This window comes from Podarcis muralis, chromosome 1 (genome assembly GCF_964188315.1).
Source record: "Podarcis muralis chromosome 1, rPodMur119.hap1.1, whole genome shotgun sequence".
NCBI classification, from domain to species: domain Eukaryota; kingdom Metazoa; phylum Chordata; class Lepidosauria; order Squamata; family Lacertidae; genus Podarcis; species Podarcis muralis.
The window spans coordinates 49898079-49923871 of NC_135655.1; the positions used below are offsets into that span (position 1 = coordinate 49898079).

The 25793-nt window shown below is 44.3% G+C and overlaps 1 protein-coding gene across 4 annotated transcripts in view; it reads right to left on the reverse strand.

Moving 5' to 3' along the window:
- Positions 1–25793, reverse strand: part of NR1H3 (nuclear receptor subfamily 1 group H member 3) — a 34148-nt gene that overhangs the window by 4529 nt on the left and 3826 nt on the right. For 2 of the 4 annotated variants that reach the window (XM_077928518.1, XM_077928504.1), the window contains exons 2-8: positions 10414–10509; positions 7376–7604; positions 5405–5671; positions 4429–4637; positions 3389–3568; positions 2425–2524; positions 1496–1609 (exon numbers count right to left, since the gene is read on the reverse strand). In XM_077928518.1, the coding sequence (XP_077784644.1) occupies positions 1496–1609; positions 2425–2524; positions 3389–3568; positions 4429–4637; positions 5405–5671; positions 7376–7517 (1012 nt within the window). In that variant the 5' untranslated portion in view covers positions 7518–7604; positions 10414–10509. Of the gene's footprint in view, positions 1–1495; positions 1610–2424; positions 2525–3388; positions 3569–4428; positions 4638–5404; positions 5672–7375; positions 7605–10413; positions 10510–11661; positions 11769–25793 lie in introns of those variants that run through there. The other 2 variants (XM_077928510.1, XM_077928524.1) reach the window with 2 other exon arrangements.

Here is a 25793-nt window from a genome sequence, read left to right on the forward strand (position 1 = left end):
GCAAGACAAAAGTTTCATAGGCAGCTGAATGCAGACTAGTCAGACTGAGGCTAAAATCCAAATACTCAAATCCACCAAGCCCCTTCCCAAAGTCTGGCTCCACAACTGTCCATGCGCCCTACAGCTTAGACATGAACAGATTCCTGTCACGTGAACCAACCATTCTCTCACACCTGATGGGTTTTATTCATGTTCATTAAGAACAAGTGTTTAACTCCCACCAGTGTCAATGGAAGAAGCAAACGTTGTGAGCTAGGCTGCCTCTACCTTATATGGTTATTGTTGTTGTAGCGGCTAGTTTTATTTCATCGTAACAAAACTAAAATATCAATAGAAAATAAAACCCAAGAGCTGAAAAGATTGAGATAATATATATGAAGGACTTTGAACATTCTGAAGTTCAGTGAAACATGGAGAGGGCGGCTCTGACCCTCCAGATGTTTTTGGATCATAACTCTCATCGGTTTTGACTATTGGCCATGGGGCTATGGGGTTGAAGGGAAATGTAGTTTGGCACCATCTGCAGGGCCAAAGGTTGCCTAACCCTGCTTTAAATTATATTTATCAATGAGGAGAACTGCTGAGCTTTGGCTAGATTTTTTTAAATTATTATTATTACTTTCAGCAATACTTTTCTCTGTATCAAAGCATCCAGAAAACAACATTAATAATAATAATTTTTTTTTAAAAAAAGCATCCAGAAAACAAAACAGGAGAAATATTTTCACTGTGACATCCTCACCCAACTCATATATTTCCATACACTTTCACACAACTGGGGCTTAGGTGTTTATGTCTTCGGGGTGGGGGGGGCACAGAATCAATGGGCCAAATTCTGTAACTCCAAAAAGTGAACCAAAGCTAAGCCACTTCATATATCCATGTCAAGACGACTTACTTCCCTGCCCCCACCACGATATAGGACAAGAGTCACCAGAACAGTTCCCTCCAAATGCTGTTGGACTACAACTCCCATCAGCCCCAGCCAGTGATCAGCAGCTATGGGAGTTCTAATTCAACAACATCTGGAGGCTACTGCACTGGATACTGAAGAAATAGGAATACTCCCAAGCCATAAAGTGATTACTATGTCTTCCACGTTCCCTATTTTTCATCGGAGGCTTTATGAGCATCTTTTACTTCTCAACCCTCTTTTAGGAACAGATTTATAGTCCCCATGAGAACAATTCTATTAAGTGGGTTGTTTTTCTATCATATTGTCACAGTGGACTCTTTCGTGAGTTACTTCTGCTCTCGGAGACTCAGGAGGTTGACAAGTTATATATATCAAGACTTCCATCTGATTCTCGGTATGTTTCAAAGACCGATGATCCAGAACATTAATTCACAGCACAAATTATCCTTCAGCATCATCATTAGAATCTTACTCTATGCTATATCTATGTGTGTTTCTTTGTAAGAAAATGGTATTAAGCTCCCACATACAAACTCTTATTTTTTTTGATTCAGCAACATGAGCTCCCAGGGTTTTTACCTGCAGAAAAAATGCTGATAGCAATTAAAAGTGCATATTCAGCATCATTGAGTTGCAGTTCATTCATTCCCTTTGAAAATCCAAAGATGGGGTTGATGAACTCAAACTGAAGGCCTGGGGGGGGGGGGGGAGACAGCAAGTAGGAAGTTAAAAGTCGACATTGCTTTAATGTAATGCAAAATATTTTTTTAAAAAATTGAAGGCATTTGAATCTTAATGGTGCTCTATTCTTTCCCATGTTTTTGTTCAGTAGTTGCTACCTTATATTCATGGCACTGTGACACTAGTTCCAATTAGAATAACTGTAAAAGCTAGCCAGTCCTGCTTAATCTTAATGAGTTTTAGTAGAGTCATAGAATCGTAGGGTTGGAAGGGACCCAAGAGTCATGTAGTCTAACCCCCAAGTGGTTCTCCATCCCTTTTGAAACCATACCAGACCCTGCTTCGCTTTGCAAATGTGCTAACGGTTTTATTGCTGTACCACTAGGAGTCCTAACTTTTGTATTTTAATGTTTGTATGTTTTAAAATACAGTTGTAAATTTTTGTTGATTTTCTTGTTTTATCTTCTTGTAAATTGTTTTGAGGTTTTTAACAATCAAGTGGTACGTAAATGTTATTCATTAATTAATTAATTAAAATAGCGAAACGGAGCCCTTTAAACCTAAAAAAATACATATTTTCAAGTACAAGAGAAATCAAACCCCACTGGAATCACTTGGGAATTCCAAAAGCAGGACAGAATGAACCATAGTGGAAATTTCCATATTAAAAGGTGCAGCCGAGAGTAAAAATGCCAAGTTCAATCACTTAGAGCCAAACTTCTTTTGGAGCAGAGTCTGGACTTTGTTTTTTTCAGCATTAAAAAAAAGCTGCCCACAGTGAAGAAGAAAAAAGATCTCCTTGATACTCTAAACTGTGTTTAGCTCACCAGCTTTGGCAAAGTCATCCCGATTATAACTCAAGTCCTTCAAAAAAGTGATGCATTCTGTTTCTGGATTGTAGCGCCGAGATGTCTCCAACAGCATCACCTTAAATGTAGAAAACAGAAGTCATTAAACGTCTGGCAATAAACTAGCAGGACACATCCCTGCAGCAATAGCCCTCAGTAAGATAGTACACAGTGGCATGAATCTTATTAAGTGCTCACAGAAGGGAACTTTCAGACCTGCTCCTTTTCTTACTATGTCAAGATTTGTGGCCTGCAAGGGAAAAGGCAGGCAAAAGTCAGGTCCAGTTAAGTAGGTCAAATTACAACAAGGCAGGTCAGGTTACAGTAAATTGGGTCCGGTTAAGTAGGTCAGGTAAAAGTCAGCCAGCTCAAGACAAATCAATTTACTACTAATTTGGTCATGGTAGGTTCCAGTAAACAGCAACCAGGACCATGGACAGCTCCAAATGAGCTGATGTAGAAGAGTATTGTCTCAGCAAAGAACCAGGTGTCACATGAAGACTTTAAAATGCTTCTGAGCATTTTAAATATCTTTATTATCTAAATTACAATTTGGTGAGCAATTCCTACATTTGATTAATCAAATTTACTCACTGTTTAATGCCATTGTTACAGGAAATGGGTATGACACCAAACCCATCCACCTCAATAGGAACACCTGCTAAAGTGGTCCGGTGTAGCTGCCTCTTCTTGCAGTGGCAATCGAGGTGCCTGCCATTCAATTGGGGGCAGATGCCAGTAGCGTAGCTAGGCATGGGTAGGGTGGGGGCCGTAGGGCACAACGATGTTTGTTGGGCAGTGCGGGAGTCTGTAGGGCAGCACGTTGGCTGGGCACATTCTGCCCTGTCCTGACAAGCTTTCACCAGCCAGGTGTCACCGTTGTTTATGACTGCAGTGACAGCTGCCATTCCTTCTGATGAGAGCGGCAGGGTGTAGGTCTTACCTCTATTGTAGACGTCTTCAGAAGAGCAATCTGATCTTCCCTGGTGAGCTCCAGGAAACCCGGCAACTGCTTTGCAAAGTCCACAATCTCCTGTACAGAAATGATTGCCAGTTCCGTAAAATGAGCAAAACGCTGCTGTCGTGCTTCGCGGTGAAGAGGATCTGAAATCTGAGGCCACGGCTGAAGTTTTCGTGGGAAAGCCATGGGGAGAAAAGGAAGAAAGAGACTGATAAAGGTTGGAAGGGAAAAGCAAAAAGTCTCCTGAAATGAATGAGAAATATCCCACTTCTTCTACATCACCTTGTATCTCTTATATAGACCCAATCCAAACAGCCCCACTATTCTTTCCTGTTCAGCAGTCTATGGCTAGTTATTCCAGAACCCCAAAAGCCACATGATCCATGGTCAGCACCTTAAGTCTACAATTCCATTGGGCATCAGCATTCTGACCCCATCGGCTCTAAGGTGAAAACAAGCTCCTCCCAGGGTCTACAAGCTTGGGCCTTAATGCCTGGGATATGCAGGACCCTTTGGGATCCACTAGAATCACAGAGTTGGAAAGGATCCAAGGGTCATCTAGTTCAACCCTCTGCAATTCAGGAATCAATGAGAAGTACAGTCATACCTCGGAAGTTGAACAGAATCCGTTCTGGAAGTCTGTTTGACTTCTGAAACGATCGACTTCCAAAGCGCAGCTTCTGATTGGCTGCAGGAAGCTCCTGCAGCCAATTGGAAGCTATGGAAGCCCCATCAGACATTCGGCTTCCAAAAGAACATTTGAAAACAGGAATACTCACTTCTGGTTTTCGATCATTCGGGAGCCAGAACATTCGACTCCCAAGCAGTTTGGGAGCCAAGGTACGACTGTATCAGAAAATGATACCATCCCTGTTGAGTATGGGATATCCCACCCCACCCCACCGCTACATAAAATGTGATGAACGTGCCAACTTAAGTTATTCAAAGGGGAGCTTTACTGAAGGTAGGCGAGGTCTGTTTTCTCCCTCCAGTTCAGAGCCCCACCTAAACTGTGCTTTTACCGTCACTTTGAGCCTGTCTGTGAAGGAGCGCCGATTACACTGCTGTTGAGCTGCCACAAGCTTTTCTATCATGTCAAGCTGCTCCGGTGTCATTTTAGGAGGGGTATTTGGGGGGGATAATGAGCTCTGGCGCACAACTACCATCCGAGACTGATCGTCCTCCTGCTTCTTCAACTTCTTCAGCTGGATTTGTTCTTCAGAGAGAACACCTAAAAGTGTAGCACAGAAAGGGAGAAGTGAGGGGACAGCTGGTTACACGAAGTGCACAATCACTAAATTAGTGAAAGCTTTGCTACAGGATGGAAGCAAAGTGTCTCAACATTTATTATTTCCTAGGTGGCAACTCCACATTTGGGGTTGGCACCCACCTCATCAGCTTGCCCTATACTGACAAACTCACCTTTTATTTATATGGCTCCTATACAAGCAGCCTATTCACATTTCATGCACCAACAAAAGATTACGCAGGGCAAAATCAGGTCTCCTGAGACTTTCTGCTCTCTCCTCCCCCCCTTTAAATACAACTTTCTAGATCTCATGGTTGTGAAAGATTCCCACCCATTGTGTATATACAGCTGCCTAAAGGCATTTAAAGGCTACACTTAATGTGCCCTTCATATATCTATCCCTCTTCATATTTCCTTGCAATTACCTGCTCATCCCCTCACCCTGCTTGAGATTGCCCATCTTTTAAGTTGCCCAATGGACCTAACTTAGTCCCGTTTGTTTTAATTGGTCTCTGAATAAAACTTGGTTGAATACCACCCTCTGAACTCAGTGAAAATTGGAATATTACATTTTCAACTTAAGCAAATATTATTATACAATTTCACACTTTTTCTGAGCATACACCAGATTCTATTAACATATAGTCACTGATTTTTTTTTTTTATGCGTAAGATGGACTATTGCAATAAGGAGCACCTTATTGCTCCTACACATTCTCTGGCCTCACATCCCTGCTCTTGTCACCTACATTGCTCTCGCATGCCTGCCTCGTGGCATTTGCGCAACCGGCACTCCTGACACTTTCGCCGCATGTACATGTCCATCTCACACCTGCCGCCATTCTTGCAAACATACTGGGCACCCTTGATGACGCTGCGTCGGAAAAAGCCCTTGCAGCCCTCGCAGCTGAGGACATTGTAGTGGAAGCCTGAGGCCTTGTCACCACACACTCTGCACACCTCGTTGCCAAGCATCTTGGGGGCTGGCCCCTTCTTCCGTTTCAGAGGGGGTGTTTCTGTAAGCACAGATAAGGATGAAAGGGGTGGGGAAAGAGAGGCTGTAAGATTTCATCCAGAAAACAAAGGAAGACCATGCCTCGCAAGGCAAATTATAGCAGTCCTTCCTCGCATAAGGCTGAGCACAGAGAAATCTCAAACTCCACATCTCAGTCCAATAAAAGCACATAAGGGCCTAGGCCGAAAGCGGGTGCAGAATTCTTCCTCCTCTAGTTTAGCAAAGTCTTTCTCACACAGTTCTAGAGCCATGGGGTTACACTAATATTTCTCAGAGTCAATTCAAACAATAAAACATAACAATTAAAAAATATGTGTAATACCTCCACAAACGTCCGCCTCGTCTAGCGTCCATTCCGGTGAACGTCTGTGGCAAACCCGGAAGTACCAGGACGGGTTACTTCCGGGTTTGCCGCTCACGCATGCACAGATCCCATTCGCAAAACAAGGTACGACTGTATAAGCATGCAAACAAACCCTGTGACAAGTGTCCTGAACTTCCTCTTTCAGGAATAAGGACTTGCCAGAACCTGACAGCTAATGCCATACGGTCTTAAGGTTCTGAGGTCCCTGAGCTAAGTATGGAGTGTGAGGAAGGGCAAAATAGGTAGGAATTTTACACTAACTACACTTTACACTAAAAGGATTGCTCTCCTAACATGGTTTTTTTCTGTGAGCCAGTCACCAGAGGGCAGCATTGTTCCTTCCTCCTTAGCTGAAGTCAGCTATAGCTTTTATGAATGGCTGAGAAATACATTGGGTGGGATTCACCTAAGGAATCCTGTCAGCAGAAGCCTTGAGCAAGGACTTCCGCTTGCACAAAATATCCCCCCCCCCTTCCTGCCCTGTCTGCCCCGAAATTGGCTGGGAATGGGGTAGGGAGAACCCCCAGAAGAGTGTGTGAGGGAAGGAAGAAGAGGAGTTTGGATTTGATATCCCGCTTTATCACTACCCTAAGGAGTCTCAAAGTGGCTAACATTCTCCTTTCCCTTCCTCCCCCACAACAAACACTCTGTGAGGTGCGTAAGGCTGAGAGACTTCAGAGAAGTGTGACTAGCCCAAGGTGCAATGCAGGTGGAGGAGCGGAGACGCAAACCTGGTTCACCAGATTACAAGTCCACCGCTCTTAACCACTACAGCACACTGGCTCCAGACAGGAGAAAAGGGCTTGTTCCATCTAGGAAGCTGAAATGTTTGTGCAGAAGAAACGCTCGTAATAGAGTAGCATTGAATTCTACCCATTGCTTCCTATGCTGCACACATTTTGTTGTTGTTGTTCCTCTGGGCAAACAGTTAATGCAGGCTTTTGAAACAACAAAAAAGAAGTAAATGGGGAACGAGCATATCTCCAGCTTCTCTCTCTTTCTGCCTCCCACAGTTCCCCCATCACTTTCTCAAACCTAGACGCAAAGAGTGTATTTACTCAAGTGTAGGCCCTATTCACGGCTAAACTTTTTTCTCCATCTTTTTTTTATTATTATTATCCATCATTTACTTCCTGCAGTGAGTTGTGCACTTAAAACAAAAATTGCGAGGAAGCATTTAAAGAAATGACACACACACACTTTCAATCTGAGGCGGTACAGTGAGGATTAATTCCACTACCTCTGTCTGTCACCCTGTTTGGTGTAATATATAAATTTCAAAGCCTAAACTCTGCTCAAAGCATTTGCACTGAGTGGCTGAAACAAGGGTCTGGGTCTCACCTATGTGCTCAGGTGGGATCTCTGAGCCATGGAAAAGTGCAAACCCTTTCTCCTCCATGCCAAAAGCACATGCCTTCTTCCCATGATTCTGTGCCATGAGCTGTGTAGGACCCATGATGGTTGCTCTTGTGGGGCTCCTCATGTCCTTCTTGTCTCTAAAGCATGATTAAGGCGAAGCTTAAGACATTTGAATCCAGTGTTACAATATCCTCACAAAATGGAGAAGGCCCTGGAGGAAAGTGGAAACAGAAGAAAAGAAAAACACAATTACTAAGAGATACCAGCCAGACATTTTTACACTGTTCCTGTGCAATAGTACCAGCCAAGACTGCCACCCATTCTAATAGCTGTTCCTTAACAATTGCCATCTCCCCGCTTTCAAATAGGAGGCATCTGATTTAAAAGGTGATTTGCCTCCTTTGACATCTGATTTCTCAAACTACTTTTTTGTTCTGTTCAGTTTGATTATTTTACATATTATTGAGTGGCATAATTTATATTCCACTTTCCCTTAGAAATATGGCGCTCAAGGCAGCTAACAATAAATTCTCTTTTTAAAAAAAACAACAATACTAGAACGATAATAAACTGGTCAGAATGAAAAAAGACACTAAAACAGGTGATTAAAACAGTGTAAATCAATGCTGCTAACAAAAAGACCACCCAAGGAGGGCAAATTTAACCAGATGGTATAAAGTGAAAAAGCAAAGGGGTCAGGCAAGCTTCCAGTGTATGACAGTTTCATTTTCATGGAGGCTTCTGAAACAGCAAGTAAGGTGAATAACTGAAGAACAGAGTTTGTTAGACAAAGATTGCAAGATACCTTATCTCCCTGAAAAGTAATTAAAATAAGCCTTGATGGGCACAGAATGTTAAATAAAATCATTGTTTCGAGTCCGGTTCTGTCCAGTGAAGCAAACTGGCCTTCTGGTCATTAACTGAGTCTCAAGAGGCACTGACCCCTGTGTGCTTGCTGCAGAGCTCCAATGTGAAAAGTTTTTTGTGGATCATTTAACCAAAATGTCCCTATTTTAAAGAAAAGCCTCCCAGATTGTAAAAAAAATATTATTATTATTATTATTATTACAGTCAAACCTTGAAACTCAAGCGGCTCCGTTGCCGAATGTTTCAGTTCCCGAACTCCGAAAACCTGGAAGTGGGTGTTCCAGTTTTCGAACGTTCCTCGGAACTCGAACGTCCGACACGGCTTCCACTTGAGTGAAAGCTCTTGCAACCAATTGGAAGCCATGCCTCGGAACTCAAATATTTTGGAACTGGAATGGTCTTCCGGAACGGATTACTTTCAAGTTCCGAGGTTTGACTGTATTATATTCAGTGCTATTTTTCTAGAAAAAGAGATGCCGGGACCCACCATGAATTTCCCCCTCGTTCTCTTAGAATTCCAGCTGAAAAAAAGCCCTCATTATATTTATTTGTATTCCTACACAAATTAAAACACAGGGGGGAAATCCAAAAAGCTAAAAACATATAAAAGATAATGGTTTAACAGTCATTAAACTCTAATAGAATTAAAACAATGTTAATAAAACAAATCTATTAAAATACAGATAATAAAACCAGGATGGCACTATTAAAGCCCTTCCCTTTTAAAACAGTCAGTTCCCAAAGTCCTGTTGGAATAAAATATAGATACTAGATATATTAAAATGAGGAAAGATTTTAATTTCTGCACCTAAAAACCTGAACCACATAATTTGGTCTTCTGCTGGCATCAGCACAGAAATTAAGCAACTTTGGGGCAAACTAATATGTTCCAGTAAACACGGAGGAGGGCCAGACAACTGGAGCCAAAGAGAAGGGCAAAGACGCTTGCCTAGGGAGATTTCAAAACTGACATGTCATCAATCAACCAAGAAGGCCAAGTCAAACAGTCAAAGAGAAATTCACTGCTAAATTGTCATTTTAACCCACAAGGGCAGTTTTTGGCACCATGAGGGCTTCAAGTCCTTGACTGACTTGGGAAAGATGTAAAAAGTCTTTGAGGCTGTAGATAGTCCACTGCATTTTCACAGCCCCGAACACAGGTTGAAAGAGGGATTCTTGCCCAAATGATGTGGTTAGCCTGGCTTATGGCAGCAGACCTGACATTTCTGACCTCCAATTTAAAAGTGTCCAAATTCCATTTTGAGTGCTAATAAACCTCATTTGGTTCATTTCCCTGTCTGTAAGCCAGTCCAGGGGACACGGGCGGCGCTGTGGGTAAAACCTCAGCGCCTAGGGCTTGCCGATCGCATGGTCGGCGGTTCGAATCCCCACAGCGGGGTGAGCTCCCGTCTTTCGGTCCCAGCTCCTGCCCACCTAGCAGTTCGAAAGCACCCTCGGGTGCAAGTAGATAAACAGGGACCGCTTACCAGCGGGAAGGTAAACGGCGTTCCGTGTGCTGCGCTGGCTCGCCAGAGCAGCTTCGTCACGCTGGCCACGTGACCTGGAAGTGTCTGCGGACAGCGCTGGCCCCCGGCCTCTTAAGTGAGATGGGCGCACAACCCTAGAGTCGGACACGACTGGCCCGTACGGGCAGGGGTACCTTTACTTTAAGCCAGTCCAGTCCGATTCACTTTCCTGCCTAGTTGATAGCTGCTCAATCAACCTCAAATGCCTGTCAATACTGTACTTTGGAGGGCAATGGCCAAATGACTTCCTCTGTGAGATGTAAATTAAAATTCTTCCCTTTGGGGTCCCTTTTGCTGATCTAAACACCTGAGAGGATCTGCACAATTCTTTATGTCTGAAGAGGTGACTAAGAAGCAGCTGGAGCCTTCTTAAAGGATACACTGGGTCTGCGATTGGACTAACCTAGAATGCCTTTTTGCTGTTGCAGAGAAAACTGTGTACAATTCCAAGGAACAGTGCTTTTTTAAAGGAGGTACTCAAATGTATGCAGTACCGGCACCTCTTTTTTTCGTTGTTAAAGAGTATGACACTTACTGTAACAACTTCATGGTGAGTACTGGCACCTAGAAAAAAAGCACTGGGTACAGCACTGAAATATTTTGCAAAATGCTGCACTCTCATTTTACCTTTGTGGATCCACAAGCAGTTGCAGTTTGTTCGTGCGTATCTAGGGTTGCCAGCCCCAAATTTCCAAAATTTGGAGTGCTCTGCAGCTGTCGTATCTGAAACAAGAGGTATTTGTTATTTCAATTGGAAGGCACTGTTGTAAAATAAGAAAAAAAAATCAAGTTTTATTTAGCACCCCACTTCCCCTGTGTTCCATGCACTTGTAGCATGACACTTCTTCAGCGCAGAGATGTGTGGCATGGTGCTGGCAGATCTAATGTGCAGCCTGAGAGTGAGGCCGTGATGGGCAATAGACAAATGCAAAACCTGCACAATGTTCTTGCTGGTTCAGAAACAGAGTACACAGAAAATCCAGCTCACAGAGATGAGGAAGGCAATGCAAAAATAATAATAAATTGCTATATTGCTGGAGCAGCTTTGCTTAGCCTGGAGGCCTTCAGATGTTTTGGACTATAACTCCCATCAGTCCTAGTCAGCACAGTCATGGAGGTTGGGGCTGATGGGAATTGTAGTCCAAAATGCCTGGAGGGTACCAGCTTGTGTAAGGTTGTTCTTGAGTTATAGGATCCATATTACAGACCCTTTTCATATTTTTATCTGTAAAACAATGACCAGTGTTAGACTAGTCTAACATACACTGAAAATGAAAATATACAATTAATTTTAAAATTTAAAGCATCCAATGTTTTACTGTTTACTTTGCCTGAAATCTGCAATTCTCAGAGTCAAATCAAATGAACAGTAAGGATTTGTTTTGCTTTTTTAGGCTGGCCACTAATGGGTTTAAAATCAGCACATCTGGATATAGAACAGCCCTTAAGTATGATTCTTTTATTCTAAATTATCAATAACTTTGTCAACAACAACAGCATACACCCTATTGTAGGGGTCAAAAAGCTTGCAGAAGATTCAAACCATTTTCATCTCATCAATATCTATATGCCTAACAAGGACAAATCAGGATCTCTCAAGTCTCTCACTTGGGCGCAGATCTCAGATGGCAGCAGAGTTGGCTCATCCTACAGGAGAATTGCCAGGTCCTACCAAGAGAGGCAACCTGTCACACTGAGAACAATAGAATAAGAACACTAATGCTCCCCACCCTGCTGTTGAGAATTCCACCAGCTTTTTGCTAAAAAATATTATTGGGATCCAGTTAAAAGATATAAAGCTCAATGTACATTTGCAGCAATCAGATTTAATTTAATTACATTTACTGCAGTTCAGTAATGTTGCATTAAGAGTACCTGTAAACTGGAAAGTTGGTGACCACTGCCTTGCCAAGTTGTTGACAGTGCCAGCCCCAGAGGCAAAATGTACAGAATGTTATGAAGCCTTCCTCTCCAAAGTGCAACTAGAATGAACAGCAAAGCCCCATGGGGAAGTAAATGTAGGTGAAAGGCTGAGGGAAGCATATATCCCTTAGTCTGTGGTCACATTTGTGTCTCAGATCAGGCGCCAAGTACTTCCAAGTTATGTTGGCACCAGCCCCAACCCCGCCTAGAAACAGCGGAACAACTCAGAGAGCAAAAGTCCTAAGTACAGCAAATTTTGTCGCTTCAGGAACATGGTGCTACCAACCAACCCAAGATGTTTCATCCTGTGGCCACCATCCACACCCCAGCCACAAAATGACTCCCCTTCCCTTCAGAGTAAAGGTTATGTTCGCGAGTAGCTAACCTGTGGCTCCTCAAATGTTGCTGGACTACAGATCCCATCATGCTTGACCACGGTCCCTGCTAGCTGGGGTTGAACAGAGTTGGCTCTATTCCTTCATTATTCCATTTCAGTACGGGCTTGGGATTTGTTCTCATAGCCAATTCTCTCAAAGGCCAAATGACAAGTTAACAAGCAGCTGTATATAATCTCCCCTCTGATGTTTTGTGTTAACTGAAAGAGATCTATAGGAGACTACAGTCTTGAGCAGAGCATCAGCTTTGTTTGTTGTGTTTATTGTTTATGACTACTGTTTGCAGTTATGTAATTTTTTATATGTTGTTAAGCCGCCTTGAGCATGGTTTTAACTTTGGAAAGGTGGCATACAAATAAAATGATTGATGATTGGTTGATAAGCTGTTCATTCCCTTTGGGCTGTTCCCCATGCCATAAATTTGCCTCCCAGCTGCTTTTCATCACACAGGTGGAAAAGAACAGGCCCCCATTTGTTCCCCACCCCCATAAGGAGAAAATCAGCTTATATACCAACTGGAAAAAATAGCACAAAGGAGAAAAGTTAATAGCTCCCATGTCTCTTTTTGCTGTGCAGGACAGTCTCCCACCCGTCCTTCGTTTTTAAAAGCTGCTTTTCAACTTTAGATAAAACTGTCAGGGAGAAAAGTAAAATGCAATGGAGTTTGTGCAATTTGGCCCTGGATTTTGCCTTTCCCCATAGAAAAGCTCCTCACAGGCTAGTCTTGTCTCAGCCAGCATTCCTTTGCCTGCACTTCATTCCTCTGCTCCCGCTGGTCTAAGAATCTCTTGCACTGATGGAAGCAATCCTAACAGGACTGTAAGACAGGCCTGGCCAAAGGCATTTTGAGGCCTAATGCAAAGAACAAGATGGCTTCCCCCTCCTCTCTGTGTACCGAAGCCAACTGAATTTACTGCTTATTTCAACACTGCCAATGAGACAATGGTCCTCCACTTCAACTGAGGGCATGATATGGCCTTCAAACCGGTTTTGGATGATATACAGTGGTACCTTGGGTTAAGTACTTTATTCATTCCGGAGGTCCGTTCTTATCCTGAAACTGTTCTTAACCTGAAGCACCACTTTAGCTAATGGGGCCTCCTACTGCTGCCGCGCTGCCGGAGCATGATTTCTGTTCTCATCCTGAAGCAAAGTTCTTAACCTGAGGTAATATTTCTGGGTTAGCGGAGTCTGTAACCTCAAGAGTATGTAACCTGAAGCGTATGTAACCCAAGGTACCACTGTATTGATATATTGGCCAGCCACAGTAATTACTGAAGTGCTACTAGCAGAGGTGAATGCTAATGGAGGGAAATATGAGGTTAAGGATGCATAACAGAAGACATAGTCACAAACATTTTCTGGTACGTAACAGGCTGGTGCCACCATGACATTTTGCTCTGAACAATTTCTCTTATTTTTATGCCACCCAGCAAAATTTTTCACAAGCTTCCTAAAAGACTTCCTCACTTCCTTTTGAGGATCTACCATAGGGAAGCTAAATGTTCTCACGGGGCTCTCTCTCAATTTGTTCCTCTTGATCTCTTCCCCCAGTACCCTTTTTTTCTCAAAGCCTTTTTTGGAACTGTTCTAATCCACCACCCTCGAACTATTCAGAAGTAGCAATGTACTACTTTTAAATATTTGTGACCCAAACTTGGGGTGGTAGAATACTGGGGAGAGAAGTTAACTCTGGAGACACTATGATTCTATGAATCTCCCAAACATCCTATATATAGCATGCAAAGCTGGAACGGAGGCTGTCTCTGAATCCCTAGCTTGAAAGAGTTCCCCATCCCAACAGACTCTGGACAAATTATAAAAAGTCTTTAACAAGTATTATGTAGAAAAAGATTCTGGCCCCATTAAAATCATAGTGCATTCCATGCAGGAACTCTTTTTCACTTGTTGCACTATTAATCGCTTCAATTCTTCATCTCTCAAAACTTACAGCTTTAGTTCATTTCTAAATCAAAATTCAGCAACATATTATTATTATCACACACACAAATTGTTTTACAATTTAAAATACTCATTTAAACATCCTTAAAATATCAATGACTTCCCTTCTTCTCTTTCCGTGGTTCATTTTGCATATCTTAAATCCCTGCATATTTTACATAAATCAAACCATTCAGTATTCCATTACATCCATCAAAACTTACGTATTTTTCGCTCTATAACACGCAGTTTTTTCCTCCTGGAAAGTAAGGGGAAATGTCTGTGCGTGTTATGGAGCGAATGCCTACAGATGGCAGGGGAATCCGCTGCAGTTGTGAGCAGTCCGTGGCTCTCTTTGAAACTGCAAAGCGGGTGTAAGCGGCTCCTGTCAGCGAGCCGAGCCGGGCAGGAGGGAGAGAAGCAGAGCGGGGTTGGTTGCTTTAAAACAACCCCGTGCTCTATGTCCCTCTCTCTTCTCCACTGAGCTGCTAAGTAGCAGCAAAGCTTTTCAGCCAGCCTAGCCGGGAGGAGGGAGAGAAGCAGATCGGGGCTGGTTGCTTTAAAACAGCCCCGTGCTCTATGTCCCTGCCTGCAGTTTTTTGCTGTCCGATTTTGGATCAGCCACTGTAGGGGCTCTGTGTGTGTGTGTGTGTGCTTGAGCTATCGTTCTCCTCCTCCTCCTTCCTGTTCACTCTCACAGCGCCCCAGCGCTCTCCTGCGACTTTAGGAGTGATACTCTGTGTGTCTCTCTGTGTGTGAGGCATCGTTCTCCTTCTCTTGCTTCCCACTCCCAGCGCCCCTGCCTCTCCTGCGACTTTAGGGTTGATACTGTGTGTGTGTGTGTGTGTGTGTGTGTGTGTGTGTGTGGCATCGTTCTCCTCTTGCTTCCCCTTCACTCCCCCAGCGCCCCTGCGACTTTAGGGCGACTTTAGCATGGATCCACATGGATCCTCAGGATTTTTGCATTGGGCTACCCCAAACTCACCGTCAGATCACATGTCTGTGGCCACAGCATGAACCACAAAAATCATACATCCACTGTTTTGTTTAGAATATTTTTTTCTTGTTTTCCTCCTCTAAAAACTATGTGCGTGTTATGGTCTGGTGCGTGTTATAGAGCGAAAAATACGGTATTTACACTGTTGAGTTTACCTTATTGCTAAATGCTACCAACGTTTCCAAGGGTACACAATTCCCCCCCCCCATATATTCAATAAATATTTTTCAATCTTCTCTAAACATATGTTCTGCTTGTTCTCTTATTCTGTATGTTAGATCTGGAAGCTGCGCATATTCTGTCAGCTTAAGTTGCCATTCTTCTTTAGTTGAGACCTCACTCTTTTTCCATTTTGGGGCCTACAAAATACGGGCCGCAGTAGTGGCATACATAAAGAACCTTTTTTTTTTTTTTTACACCTGGGAATTTCAGTCTGAATTATCCCCAACAGAAACGATTCTGGGTTTTTTGGGAAAGTACTTTTAAAAGTATTATTACACTTTTTTAAAGGCTGCTCCCACGCCACACATTAGCCTTATTCACATTTTTAATAAAACATTACCGTTAGGGGTGATGTCCTATGCACATGGAGCAGACACTGCACCTATGCTGCTCTACTGCTCTTCACGGCTGCTCGCTCTTTGCAGCAAGGAATGCGTGTTCAGCAGCTCACTGCATGGAAGGAACCATTTTCTCCTCGCCACTGCAAATACCTGCCACTTGGAAGCTGCCGCCACCCGTAGGAGACATTTAACATTGATCCCACAAGGCAGCTACTTCTTACGGTATTCCTTGAAAATGTGACCTCTGTCTCTCGAGATGTTGCTGGGTGTCACCTCCAAGGATGATGGGAACTGTAGTTCAGCAACATTTAGAGGGCCTCTGGTTCCCTACACCTAGACCAGGGGTAGACAACCAAAGGCCCGGGGGCCAGATGCGGCCCAATCGCCTTCTCAATCCAGCCCACGGACGATCCGGGAATCAGCGTGTTTTTACATGAGTAGAATGTGTGCTTTTATTTAAAATGCATCTCTGGGTTATTTGTGGGGCATAGGAATTCATTATTATTTTTTTCAAAATATAGTCTGGCCCACCACATGGTCTGAGGGACGGTGGACCAGCCCACGGCCGAAAAAGGTTGCTGACCCCTGACCTAGACTAAGAGATGCAAAGCAAAATGGAAACATTTTAGTAGCTAACCCCTTGATAAAAGGGTTTCTACTTGAAACACACCAAGGTTTTAATAGAAACCAAATAATGTGCTGCAGAGCTGTCACTGGATAAACATTAGGAATCCTATTTAAAGAAAAGAAGCTTCAAGGTTACAGATAATTTCAAGGGGGAAGTGGGAGCAAAGTTAGGAAGAACTGTACATGATTAACAACATTTTTGTTCATTTCCTAACAGATACACAGTCAAACACTATGCATATTTACTCAGAAGAAAATTCCACTTAATTCAGTTGTGCTTACCCACAATTGAGAGTGCACAGGGTTGCAGCCTTAACAGTAATATTTCTTTAAAAAGCTAGGAAGTCTTCTCTAGGAATAAATGAAAAACATACTTCCTAACACAAAGATGAGAACTAACGGCCAGATAACTACCAAACTCTATTCATTACCGTATTTTTCGCTCTATAACACGCACCTGACCATAACACGCACATCGTTTTTAGAGGAGGAAAACAAGGGAAAAAATATTCTGAATGAAACAGTGGACGTATCATTTTTGTGCTTCATGCTGTGGCCACAGACATGTGATCTGATGGTGAATTTGGGGTGACCCAATGCAAAAATCCTGAGAATCCCTGTGGATCCATGCTTTGTAACCACGTTTTTGCACCATTGCAGCCCCAGGCAACAGTGGGTGCGTGATTTTTTTGGGGGGGCAGGCTGTAGCCATGGACATGCTATGTGCTCTGATGGTGAATTTTGGCTGACCCAATGCAAAGATCCTGAGGATCCATGTGGATCCATGCTTTGTAACCACGTTTTTGCACCATTGCAGCCCCAGGCAACAGTGGGTGCATGATTTTTTTTGGGGGGGGGGGGGACAGGCTGTAGCCATGGACATGCTATGTGCTCTGATGGTGAATTTTGGCTGACCCAATGCAAAGATTCTGAGGATCCATGTGGATCCATGCTTTGTAACCACGTTTTTGCACCATTGCAGCCCCAGGCAACAATGGGTGTGTGATTTTGGGGGGGCAGGCTGTAGCCATGGACATGCTGTGTGCTCTGATGGTGAATTTGGGGTGACCCAATGCAAAGATCCTGAGGATCCATGTGGATCCATGCTTTGTAACCACATTTTAAGTGGGGAGGGAAGGAAAAACACAGAAGGCTAAGAATGCAGGAGAGGGCTATAACGTGAGGAAAGGAAGGCAAAAGTTTCCCCCCACCCACCCACACAAGCCAGCCAGCCTGCGCTCTCTCTCTCTCCCTCTCCCTCCCACCAGCATGACAGAAGAAAGCATTTTAACTGCATTAAGAACTATTTAGCAGCGAAACCTAAGCTTTGCCATCCCTTAAGAGGTACAGACACTGTAATCTTCCAGATCGCATGAATTTACAGGCAAAACACTGTTTAAGGATTTCATCCTTTTAAATGGAAGAAAGCATATTTGAATGCTGTGTGTCTCCAAAAACAAAAAGCAGGAAGTCAAATCAGAATTTTAAGCCGAACCTGTAATCTCTCTTCCCTTCACAAACATTGTTCCCTCCGGAGCAGGGAGAGGATAGAACGAGGGACGCTCTGCTCTCCCCTCTACTTGCCTGGAGGGGAGGGGCTTTCCCTGCTCTTTGTTCCGTTTGAGCAAACACAGTAACGAAACAGAGCAGGGTGGGCAGTAAGACCCTGAGGCAGAATGCAGGAAAGCCACCACTTCCTCTCTCACGGAGCTCCCTTCTCCCTGAAGCGCGGTTTGATTTTTGCCTCATTTTTCGGCTCCAGGGACCACACATTCGCTGCATAACACGCACAGACATTTCCCCTTCCTTTTTAGGAGAAAAAATCTGCGTGTTATAGAGCGAAAAATACGGTATATCCTGCTGCAGAAGGTTCCATTTGTGGCTTATTGCACAGCTAATTTTTCACTTACACATTGCACATGCAACTGAAATATTTGCATGTATTTTTTAAAAAATTGCTAGTTTTAATAAAATGGGATTGTTTAATTGAGATGTTTTTAAATGTTTCCCATTGAGTTTTATTATATTTTATGCAAACAGCCTTGGGGCGATTTTTATTCTTGAAGGGAAGGAGGGAAGGAAGGAAGGAAGGAAGGAAGGAAGGAAGGAAGGAAGGAAGGAAGGAAGTTCTCCATTTACTCCTGCTTCCCCTTCCTATGTTGTTTCCCATGTTGAATTTTAGATTTTAAGTTCTGTGGGGCAAGGATCTTTCAGCTTGTACTTTGCAAACAGCTATGCAGATCTGAGGCCTATAAAAATAACAGCAGCAGCCAAGTTGCTAGCTAATTTTCATCAGGAAAAAAAGACTGAAGCAAATGTCAGTGCCATTCTTTCAGTTGTTTCACAGAACACAAAAGTCAACTTTCCCCTGGCTGAACATGACAGGAGATTCACAGGAGCTGAAAGACACCTTTTGTCTGAAAACACTCCCCCCCCCCCCGCCAGTAACAGCAATCCTCATCCCACACCTTCCAGTAAAAGGAGATAAGCCCATTTTACAGCAATAATCCAGAACCATCATTTTGTTCTTTTCACCTCAGCCTTAAACAAAAACCTGGTGCTTGTGACTCTTTGAATCAATGGGTCACCTCCTCTTCTGCCCCTCACTGCATAGGTGTCCTGGGCAGAAACTCAAAGGAGCTAAAAGAGAGGTGAAAATTGGTAATTTTATAGTAGATAGATGCTGCATATATACTACTACACCTTCAAAGCACATTCATATCACATTTCCACCCTCAAAGAATTCTGGGAACTGGAGTTTACCTCTCACAGAGCTCCATGTCCCAGCAACCCTTAACAAACTACAGTACCCAGAATTTTCTGAGGAGGGAAATGTGTTTCACAGGTGCTTTAACGGTATTATGTGTACACAGTCACAAACAGATCCTAGAACAGACAGTATTTCCTCCCCTCTCTGCCTGCAGGATTTACTTAGTCCTCCAATGGACAGAAAGAGAGGGAAAAGAAGGGATTGTTCTTACGTAATCTTTCTGGCTGTTTCTCAGACAGGAGTTCCCTGAATCACAGCCAGTGCTGGTGGTGGATGGCTTACTTGCCTGCAGAGGCAAGGTGAGGCAACTGCCTCAGGCGGCAGGATCCATGGGAGCGACAGATCCCGATGCAGATATTTCTTCGCTGCTTGTTCCTGATATAGATCTTCATTCACTGCTTCTTCCTTGGCTGGGAGGTGGGAGCTATTTTGTGATCCACCTCAGGAGCCAAAATGTGGCACAACCACAACTGCCGGCACGTGAGCTTGACTGCCTCTTATTTTGTTGCACAGGCTCCAACTGTAAGCTCGTCTGAGGGCAAGATACTGGCTTCATCACCCAACTTCAGTCAACATTGTTATTCCTGACCTAAAGGGGGTTCTAAGTGCTTTTAATGTTTGTAAGACAGGGTCACATGCAGCAGCAGAAGTGTCTTCCTGAGGTGTCACAAGGGTCAGGAACAGCTGCACCTGTCACCAAAACTCTTCCTGCTCCACAACTACCAGAGATCCCTGGGAGGCCAGACATCCACAATATTTAGCTGGCTAGACCCTTTAGACCTTCTTCCTGACACTGCAGGACCCCTATGTCCCCTCTCCACATTGCTTTCCCTCCATCTCTATGTGTCCTCCAAGCCTTCTGCTTCCACTGCCCTTAATACTGCAAAACCCCATACACCAGGGGCTGGGAACCTTCTTCAGCCCCAGAACCACACTCCCTTGTGGGAAACCTTCCTGGGGCCACATGGCAGTAGTGGGTGGGGCCACAGGCAAAAGAGGGTGGAGCAACTGGGGTAAATCTTACCTCTGTACAGAAAGCTAGTTTCTGCGAACACTAAGACGCACGCCTCTCTATCCTCCATCCAGGCAAGGAAGTGATATTATCAGGCTTCAAGGACACATTCCCACCAGGCAAAAACATTTAAGGAGAGCTAAAAGCAGGGCCAGTAACCGGCATGTTCTAGGAGAGGAGAGTTGCAGGAGAGCAAGGACCAGACAGGGAGACTTGGAGGGTCACATGTGGCCTCTGGGTTTGAGGTTCCCCACCCTTGCTAAATACCACTTCCACCCAACTCTTGGGCCCTTTTATGTTATTTTCTTGCTGGGTTTAAGGGAATGCCCTCTAGAAAACTGCCATAGCCTGGGCAGATTGCTTCTGGCTGGCTGGTCTCCAAGACCTGGATGCACCCATGACAGAAGAATGAATTTTAGGATGGACATTTTGTATCTTACATTTTCCCCCCCGGTGTTTGTTTTCATTTCTACACATTTTATCTTGTTAAATCATTTTTGAGACCTTTGCTTTTATAAAGTGACCAATGGGTATAATAAATTATAACAACAATAATAACATTTCTGCATGCATGCATGTCACAGCTCCAGCGACAACTTGCAGAAAAGGGTTGTGGCACAGTGGAGCATGGATCAGCCCCAGTCACAGGCTTGGAGGCCTCTTCCTGCGTCTCCTGGCACAGTCTGGCAGGGGCTACTGGCAGGAGAAGGCGTTGTAGCCCAGCCACTTCAATCAACTATAATACAAAGCACAAGGACTTTAAGAGCTTGAAGCACAGGGCAGGAAAGTAGTACAATGTACGGCTCTCTGTTTATAGAAGATATACCTGTGAGCAGCTATTAATCATAGCTAACTCCAGCTTCCATATTCAAGGACAGCATACCTCTGAATATTAGACATGGGGATAAAAGATCAAAATAGGAATGCTGTCTTAATGTCTTGCTTGTGAGCTTTCCAGAGGCAGTTAACTGGTCTCTGTCAGAAAGAAAATGCTGGACCATATGGGTCTCTGGTTTAACCCAGCAAGACTCTTTTAACAGCTACCAAAAGGGAGAAGGAGAAAAGGCTTGCCATAAAGACACCGTTTAAAAGCAGGGAAGTATAAGCTTAAATCAGGGGAAATCAGCTGCTTCAGAAAAAGTACTTCAATAAATTAACAAATGAGGATGTTGCTATTTTTATAAAAGCTCACCAGTTCAGTATTTGTTTCAGTTTCAAAAATATCTTAAAATTAAGAGCCTTATGAAACATAACCACAACTACAACTCTGGAAATTTAAGAATATCTTATTGTCAAATTAGTTGTGTAACTTAAGTGTCTTCTGCAGACTGTTTCCATTTCCCTTTCTCTGCTCCACCCTTTACTCCCACAATTAGGATACAAGACGCCTCTCCCACTCCAAAACCATGAAAGACAAAGTCACAAAAGCTCACACAGATGGATGTTTCCCTTCATCTGGTTGACAAAGCTCATTCGCTGCTTAGGTAGCTAAGGGGGCCCAGAGAGAGAAGAGGAGGGTCTGCACTTTTGAAAGTGAACTGTAGTAACCTTAGGTTCTTGGCTCAGCTCAGAGCCAGGTCTGACTCCACTATCAGCGCTGACCTTTGGACGGACAGCAGGAAATGCAATCATGACTTTGACAACTTTGTCAAGGGATTCAAACAGGAAAAATCACATTAGTGCTCTTCCCTTGAGAGAAAAGCAGGGGTGTGGGGTGGGACACCCAAGAATGGTCCCTACCTCCTCCCATCCTCCACAAAGCAGCTTGAGGCACGTTGACAAGGACAGCCAATAGTCGGGGAAATAATAAGTCAGAGAAAACGCCGGGCTGTGGAAAAAGCTAGAAGCAAGCCTCAACGCTGATCCATGTGAACTCAGCTGTTCTGCCATCAGTGCACTCTTGTACCATTTGCCCTGGGACAACCTGTAACTGTTAAAAACCTTCTGGATCAGAGCAAAGGCCTCAAAAGTCCTGCATTCTGTTCTTGCAATGGCTAACCAGATGTTGGGGGAAAGCCCACAAGCGGGTGCAAAAGCTCTGATCCCGAGAGGTATATATTCAATCTGGTCCTGGAGCCAGTTTAAATCTCTCCAACAAGCCCAGCACAGGGGAAATCCAGCAAGTGCTGCGATGGAGAATTCACCCACCGCAACCCTGGGATGGCAAGAGAGGCTTAAACTCCTCCCTCAAGCCCAGCACAGTAATAGGGATGAGTGTGGGGTGAGTGTATCTGTGTGTGAGAGAAAGACTACATGTGAGTGAGTGAGTGAGTGAGTTCTTCCTGTGTGGTGAGCTTATGTTCTGTATACATGGGGACATGCAAGAGCTTAAACAGGGTGGAGGGCAGCCTGGGTGGGTATAGGGCTGCTGCCCACAATATGCATCTATATAGGACTGGTGTGTGGGAGACCGGGTGTTTGCTACAGTATGGTTCTGCTTGTATTTATTGGATCAGGGCCCACCTGCAATGAATTGAGTAGAGTGGATGATTAATGATGTTGTGCAGGTGTGGGGGACCTCCAGCTCACAGATTTGGACTGCCAGCATTCCCTTTTTGGCCTGTGAGGCCATTCCGGGCAAGCCGTGGCTCTGAGCCAGTCATATGTGACAACAGGTGTGGGGCAGGAAGCAGTGGGGTCTGGCCCAAAGGGGCTTTGCAGGCATTGCCAATTATGAGTGTCTCCAATCAGGTGGTTGTCGGGCACTTGGAAAGAACTGTGCAAAGGACTTTGCAAGCCCTAAGCTTGGCACTTGGGAAGTGCCAAGCATAGAGCTTACAAAGCACATTGCACACCATGTCCCACCCAGCTGATTGTTGGGTGTTTGGGAAGCACCACGCAAACCAGCCTTGCCCTAGATGCTTCCAGGGAGATTACTACAATGCACTCTACATGGGGCTGCCCATTTGGTCTACTGACTGAACACTGAAGAGAGGGACATGGGAAGAAAACTAGCCCGGCTGCTGAATTCCATAAGAGAAGTTAGTGGAGGAGGCGGGGGCGAAGGAACAAAAATATGAGAACTTTAAAAGTTCCATATTAGGTATAAGGAGAATGATGGCTAGAAAGTGGGAGAAGCCCATCTGTGAGCCAGGGAATGTGCATAGTCCTAATTGCCAGTGGCACAAGGCCAAATGTGAAGACGAACTTTCTGCAGACTTTGCCCGGCCAAGTTGCGTTCCCTTCTCACAACATCTGACATCACAACAAACTGCCGGCTAGAAAACAGTCCCGCAAGTCAAGCTGAAGTGTCCTTGGCTCCAAGCCAGCCAGTGACAGGGCTGCACTCAAGGCACACCCACCAGATGAGAAACAAGAGCCTTGAAATTCTCCAGGATGGCTTCAATTACTTGGAGCGCTGGCTCTGCTTCTCCCAATGCCCTGCCCTTCCTGATGTCTCGTGTCTGATAAGGCTTTACCTACTTCATCCAGCAACTTGCCAAGGCAGCTTAAAACAACTTCTTTTCAAAGCTTCCGTAGGTGATCACCAGCCCTTGCTGGTGTAAAACACTGTCTGTTGCATTGCAGCAGCCATAGAGATGGGGGACAAGTAGCCCTCCATATGTTGTTGGACTCTCATCAGTCCAACCAGCAGGCCCAATGGTCAGGTATAATGGGAGCTGTTGCCTCAAAACATCTGGAAAGCCACAGGTTGCTCATCTCTAGTATAATAAAATGGAAACTAAAATAACCACATTATTGTGTTGCTTTCACAAAAGATAGAAATATCATGTGCTAAGTTTTTCCTTTATGTCCTGCACGCCTCATAACACTGAAAGCCGCATGTGGATGAAGGAAACATGAGAATAATAAACAATGGAAGGATATATCATCCCCTTCCACTTAAACTGGATAATTAAGACTTAAGAAGTGTCAAGTGCATCTTACTAAGATGGGACTCCCCTTTGAAATCTAGACCTGTTTGTGTGATCTGTCTGCTATGTGGGCTCTAGCAGAATATATCCCCCCCCCCCGCTGTTACCCTCCCCTCCCCTCAAATGTTGTCCCCCCTACACACACACACACACACTTTGGAGGTAGGCTTAAGCCCTTGCCTCTGGACAAAGCCCTGAGTCATATGATTTATTTTTAAATACTACGTTTTTAAAATTGCAGAAACAAAGCTCACGGTGTTCTACATACTTTAATAATATATAGACAGGATGTACAAATGGGGAACCTGCTAATTTGACAGTATCCAGGGATATGAAAGCCTGCATGTGTGGGGAGAAGTATTCTTCATTCTGAAGTGATCAGAAGCGTCTACCATGCGAGGAACAGCACACTTGAGTTGGCCGCTCATTCAAACATAAAAGAGAGATCCAGTGCTGGAAGGATCCAGCAGGGGAGGTTTCAAGGCCTAGCAAGAGTATCTCCTCTCTTCCACAAGACATTACTTTAAATTTGGGAATGGGTCTTCCATATTAGTTATCTTGCTACAACTAGCAGCTTTTCCTATGGAGGATGGACACTGGGGTCCTCAGCTGACTGCTCCATGCCGTCTGGACCAAGGAATAGAAACAAACACACACACACACACACACACACACACACACACACAAAATTACTGGTCTGCCTAATTAGAATGGCTGCAATAGTCACACCAGTCTAAAGACAGGATTAAACATCATCATCATCATTTTATTATTTATACCCCTGTTCCACAGGGAGGGCCCCACTACCCAGAAGGCCCTGGAGGGCCTTCTACCTCCATGAGAGCCTGGAGGTAGCAAAAAGGGACCCAAGAAAAGTGGAGGTGAGGGAGAAGGATGTGAACAAACTGGGGGCTGTACGTGTGGAGGATGAGTGTCACAGAACTGCTAGGCAATCAGAAAAGAAAATACCTGAATGAACCTTAAGATAGAAAGAAGAGTGGATTGAAATGGCATCCTGCTGTTGTTTAAGAATTACAAGACACATCTGCCCATTTCCAGCTGGAAAGGAGTAGTAATAACACCCAGGAGCTACAGGAAAGTTGGTGGAGAGGAAGGAAGACAGCTCAAAATCACAGGAGGACCCAAAGACAAAAACAGAGTTGTCCTGTTTCCAGGCATTCCTAACCCTGTGGCTGCCTCTGTGCAGTAGGGATGGGAACCTGTGACCTCCAGACGTTGTTGAACTACAATTCCTACCATCCCAGGGAATGCTGGCTGGGGCTGACGGGAGTTGAAGTTCAGCAGTAATTGCAGGACCATAGGTCCCCCATCCCTGCTGTATAGCAACATACTTTGCTAGGTAATAAAAAGATTCACAGGCCCCAACACATATTTATATACTGTATGTTGAATTGTATGTACAGATGCAAGTTAAGATGGTGGAGGCTGGAATGGCACTGTGCTTTGTAAGCAAAGGTATTAAAACAGTTTGAGAAGAGGGGCAGGAGATCTGGGGCCCAGTACAAAACACCCAGGTTCAGCACCCTCAGGCCATCTCCTAAAGACATCTACAGTATCTCTGATACAAAGTCAGCCACAGGGTTAGGAAAACCTAGAAGCAGGTTTTCAAGTATAACTGCTGTGGGATAGGACAACAATTTTCAATGAGGGCATAGGGGAAGTACACAGGGGAAGGGTTAACTCTCCTGCCTCCAGCTGCAACCCTCACAAACCAAAAATTTCCCACTGAGCAGCAATTGGGCTTAAAAATAGCTTCCATTGGCACTAATGGAAACCCTTTTTAAAGTCTAATTACTGCACAGGTCAGATAGGGAAGCTCCCGTAGGCCATATCTGGCTTGCAGGCCAGCAGCTCTTACCCCTGTTGCATAAAGTACAGATTTG